The sequence below is a fragment of the Cynoglossus semilaevis genome, chromosome 1 (genome assembly GCF_000523025.1).
Source record: "Cynoglossus semilaevis isolate Cse_v1.0 chromosome 1, Cse_v1.0, whole genome shotgun sequence".
NCBI lineage: Eukaryota > Metazoa > Chordata > Actinopteri > Pleuronectiformes > Cynoglossidae > Cynoglossus > Cynoglossus semilaevis.
Window position 1 is genome coordinate 13,362,860 of NC_024307.1, and position 5,627 is coordinate 13,368,486.

The following is a 5,627-nucleotide window of genomic DNA, read 5'->3' on the forward strand; positions in this document are numbered from 1 at the left end:
TGGTAAAGATGTTGAGCCTCATATGTTTGAATGTTAAATTCTATTCTCTTTCTGCTCACATGGGTCCAATTTAGGTTCCAAGCTTCTGTTTGCTGCAGCACAGAGAGCGTCCACTGAAAACAAACACTGCTGCTGCCGCTCAGTGTGAATACACAATGACGTGAACTCCTTTGTTAGTATGCAAACGCAACTGCACGTATGCATGTAACATACAGGCCATATGGCTGCAGTGGTCACGCTGAGCGCAGATGCGTTCAGTATGAATACCAATCCCTACACTTTACATCCTCACAGCAGACCAGCAATAATTGAGATTTTACACTATTTTTTACGCCTAATTTAATGCCTGTCTCTGTGCTGCCGATGCCAAGGTTGTATGAATGTTTAATATCTACCAATTTACGCAGCTTATAGCTTGTTGAAATTCCATTTATCAAGTGGTTTCTACAGCTTCGACGTAACATTGTTTCTTTTGGTAACAGTTCCTTTCTTTGGCCAGCAGGAGTCCCAGTGAGAGCAGAGTCTCCACAGACGGTCATGGTTTCCTCCATCCTCCTCCCTCTCCTCCACACATGCCACTGTCTTCTAATGTAGGTGTCACCTGACTGGAGTGTGAATTTTTGTTTTTCAAAAAATCAAAGTCTATGAATTAAATAAATGTAATATTTTAAATTAAATTTCAAATTATTTTCACCACATATTTGAGGACATTAAGCTGTTTTTGCTCATGTTTGGACCAATATGTCTTAAAATCTAATGCAGAATTTGTTTTCGGTAAAAACAAATCCTGAAGACTAAGGTTATAAACTAATGAGCACATCAAGCTCTTCAATTGTCTCTTAGGAAATGAAGTCAAGTTTTTCTCTTCACTACATGAAGTCATGTGTGTCTGTTAGACTTGAGTCAGCCTGGACTCACAGCTGTTTGTTAACTGTCCAGTTTCAGCTGCTTTCATCATCTGCAGTTACATCACAGTGTTACATGAACATCCTAATTCAGTCCACATCAGTTGTTTTTGCTCTTTTTTACTGTCGTACAGTAAAACTTCATTTATTTAGACACATTTATGAACCGCAGTTCTCTTAGTTTTTACTCTTCCTCTATTCCTGTCTCACCTTTTTTGTCTTCTCTCCGTCCCCGTGTCACGCTGCAGGGTTTGATGGAGATCTGGTCGAATGTCAGCGGGAATAATCGTCATAACTGGTGGAATTCTCGCTGGAGTGATACTGCTGTGCATCGTAGCAGTTCTCTGTTACTGTCGACTCCAGGTATCGTCACACCTGTTTCTGCTGCATGTAAATTAATGACATTTGGCAACTATCCTGACACTTGGTTATTATCAACAACAAAAAAAACAATTTTTGGGAAAAATGTTTTTGTCTAGTTTTTCTTGCCACATCTATTATCAACAACAAAAAAAACAATTTTGGGGAAAAATGTTTTTGTCTGATTTTCTAGTTTTTCTTGCCACATCTTTTTTTTATTTATAGCTGCTATTTTTTTTGACTTATTACATTTTTTTTTCTTTTACTTCAATTATTAAGTTTATTGTTAAACTTTTGTCATTGAAAAATTATGCTAAAAATCTATGACACTTCTTTTTCAAAATTGTATCTTTAAAAATTTGGTCTGTATGTTTCTCATCAAATTAAAACATTTTAAGAATTTTTTTAGAATTTTTTTGGTAAAATCCTAACATGGCATGTCATTTTTGGTCCAGTGTTGAAAAATTATGATGACATTTTTTTGCAAAATGTTTTTTTTTTCAATTCTATTTGTGTCTGCATTTTTCTCATCAAATTTTCAATCATTTTGATAATTATTTTAGAAACTTTTTTTATGTAATTTTTCTCATGTTGGTCAGAATGTGAAAAATTGTCATGAAAATTAAAAAAAAAAATCTGTTATCTTTTCTGCATGTTTCTCATCAAATTAGAGCATTTTCAGGTTGTTTTTTTTTTTCATATTTTTTCCTGAGTTTTTCAGCTTTGATGTTGACAAACATTTCTGCCACATTCATCTGTTTGATTTTTTAGTTGTAAAAATCTGTTTGATCAATTATTACATTTTTTCATTTTTACTTATACGTATAGTTACTGTTTTTTAACTATTATTGTGGTAATTTCTTCTAACCTTCTAAGATGTTTTATTTTTAACATTCATTTCTTATTCATTACTGCTGTAAGAAAAATGACTCTGAGCAGGATGTGGTCTCCGGGCTGGGACCAGACCCCCTCTCTCACTTCCCCTGTGAGGCGTGCAACGCTCTGGCCATGGACGGCGCCACCATCTCTCCCGTCTCGCTGGACCAGCTGGGTTCTAGTCACGACCGCTGCCCCACCTGTTCGCCGTACCCGCTCCGTTCTGGGCTCTCTCTGGACGACGTGTGTAATGGCGGGGAGCGGCTGGGCTTCCACACCTACTACGAGAATCCGTCTGCAAACACACGGAACTCCTCCCCTCTGAGTTTTTACAGCCCCAGTGACATGATGGCGTCCCTGCCCCGACCTTACAGCACCCAGGTCTGAGCCCCGGTGCAGAACAGCACAGAGGAGACTTTGCTGAACACACACTTGTCAACACATATTCCTGTGGCACTGGTTCGTGGTGATGAATGACAACAAAGCACAATAACACGCCCACGCCACTGCAGCACAAAGCTCACTTCAGATTCGTCATCGCTCATCGAACGCGTGTGTGTGGGTGATGAGTCTGTGACCCTGAGAGACAGAAGCTCAGACGGTGAAAATATTATCAATACTTCAGTTCCACAGGTCTCTGCAGACAGAACCACATCTGAATTCCGGCGTGAAAACACATGCACTGGTGTCAACGTTCCAGCCTGAAATAAAGGTGTTGAGAGGCTGGGCTGTTGTGGGGTGTGAACAGAACACTCCCATGACCTGCAGAGAGAACTGACGTAAACGTCTCTAGAAACTAGAGTTAGAATCACACTATGAAATCAAAGTTCTTGATTTTCCTCTTTGGTTTTGAAGTTGGTTTTAACAGTGCAGTGATTTGGACCAAATAATAATAATTTGGTGAATTTTTCTATAGTTTTTAACAATGTCTTGGAAAATATTTTAAGATGCATGTACTGTCAAAAGACTCAGTCTGAATTATGAAAATTATGGGATACATATTTGGAATACACAGTTTTAAAAAGGGGGGAGATGTTTAACCAGAAAATATGGTGTGGTGAAAATTGTAAAAATTTTAAATTAAAAACCGTTTGGTGACCTCAAGTTTAAAATACAAGTATATATAGATGTACTTCATTGACCCCAGGCTGGGACATTAGAACATACATAAAGGGCATAAAAAAAAAAACTGTCAAAATTACATAAAATCTGGGGATTACATTTGTCTAATGGTATGTTCGTTTTCTTTTTCTTTTCTTCGAGAGATACTGGAATTTAAAAATGTGGGAACTTCCCTGATTTCCTGGAGGTTTTGGTCTGACACGATGAAATACTGAAAGTGAAATTCAGAGGGTTTTTTTTTTACCTTGGATATTCCTTTTCCTGTTTCCCTCTTAAGAATGCTGATCTCAACAACAAAAATCAGTGACCAAATCTCCCCTCCCCCCCCCCTGTCTTCTTTCCACAGTCAGATTATTATAAAAAAAACAATCACAATTGAAACAACAAAAAGAGTCCTTTTACATCAAGGGAAAAGTCTGATTTAGACATACAATAGTTTGTCTTTGTTTGTTGTCATTTTAAAAAGCTGGTATATGTTTTTGAGGTTCTTAACATTATCTGTGGTAAATGACTACAAATGCACCGTTACTGTAAGGCATCTCACTCATTCCACAGAAATGAGTATTGAGTATGAAGTAAAAGAGTATTGCTGGTTTTTGCCCAGTGTCTCAGGATTTTTAGCTTCATTCTGAGAATAGGCATTACCCCGGAGGTGAGTTATGTTAAGAAGCTGAATTATAAACATGTTATCTGTAATAACGAATATAATCTTACCTGATTATGTTGGCAACGAGCTGTGAAAATATCCTGTTTCCTCATTTTCTTCCCCCTGAGGAAACAAACCTGTAATTCTTGATTTTACCTAAGAATATTTATATTATCATGGTGACTTCCTGTTTCTGTGTTTGTTTGTCAGCACAAAACACATACATGTGAACAGAAACACAAATGTATTTGTGTGTGTATACACACACACAAATATATTTGTATATTTGTATGTATATATGCTCATAAATGAATGTGAGCATATATACACAAATATATATATATTCAAATATATTTACATATATGTGTATATATATATATATAAGCACATACAGTATATACAATTATATATATAAATATATGTATATATACAGTATTTACATTATGTAGATGAAGATATAGATATACTGTATGTGTGCATATATATATACACATATACTGTATCTATATGTATTTTTATCTTATACAAATGTGTGTATGTATGTGTGTATTTATACATGTTTGTTTGTATGGCGTTAAAAGAAAGTCATATATAATCGGAATTCTCTATTTTCGGGGCTGATTTTCTTGAAATCAAAGTAAAAATTCAAAAATTTTAATTGTTGAGACATTTGATATATTTTAATTTGAACAATGAAGCAAATCCTGCAAGAAAATTACATTTTAATCATATTCTAAAGATTTTTAATTATGAGGCCATGATTTCTGTTCAGTAGTTTTAAAATTGTCTTGATAGTAATGAAAGCAAAGAACAAAAAATCCAGTGTGTCACAAATTGTTCCTTTTTATGAAGGAAAATAAATGTTTGTACATGTTTTCACCGACTGGACTTTTTTTAGCAGGGGATGAACCAGTCACATGATGGAATCTTTAGTTTCTGTTTCTTGGTTAAAAAAACAAAAACTAAAGTGCTTGAAATAACTATTTATGAGACAGAGACGGAACTGAGGACGAAAAGAGAAGTGTGTGAGTTCATAGAAGAGGAAGTGAAAACCTAAGAAGAAAAAGAAACTTCTTAGTGTCATCCTGACGTACTGACATTGTGTCTAATGTTGGACCCACGGGCCAATTGTGTCACATTATTTGGTTTAGTGTGGCCTGATTTATTTTTTCTGAAATTTCTCTTTAATATGTTAAACAATCACTACCTTTTAGGATTCTCTCAGTTAACTTTTAACCTAAAATTGGTGATGGTAATAAGATTACCAAAACTAGTGATTTCCATAACAAATTGCTAAAGTTTAAGAATATTCTGTTATTTTTCCTTAAATTTAAAACGTCAAGTAACATCTTTTGTCAGATTCGTTTTTTTTGTTTTTGTTTTTTTGTTTTGTTTTTGCTGTGTCTGTTGTGGTATTTTTAGCTCTTGTCTTTTTCTAAGAAATCTCTGAACAAAGTTATAATAACTGTAATTTTTACTTATTCATAAATATTTTGGGGTGATTTCTGGTAACTCTTATCTCTCATTATATATTATATTATGTTCAGCTATTCTGGCAATTGATGATTTTTGGTCTCTTTACAATTTTTATTTGGTGTTTTATTTTATATATACATGGTAGGAGCAGCTGTGTTCCCATGTATAGTTTCATGTTCCAATCTGACCTAGAAATTCAAAATTAGGTAAAGAAAAAAAACAAGATGGGTGGAGGTGTTGAA

At 34.9% G+C, this 5,627-nt stretch overlaps 1 protein-coding gene across 1 annotated transcript; it reads left to right on the forward strand.

Annotated features, from left to right (window-relative positions):
* Nucleotides 1-618: 618 nt before the first annotated feature.
* LOC112488086 (protein FAM163A-like) lies at nt 619-3,259 on the forward strand. The gene is made up of 2 exons (XM_025062627.1): nt 619-1,268; nt 2,172-3,259. Exons 1-2 carry the CDS (start codon nt 1,176-1,178, stop codon nt 2,526-2,528), a joined length of 450 nt encoding a protein of 149 aa, XP_024918395.1. The 5' UTR covers nt 619-1,175; the 3' UTR covers nt 2,529-3,259.
* The last annotated feature ends 2,368 nt before the right edge of the window (nt 3,260-5,627 follow it).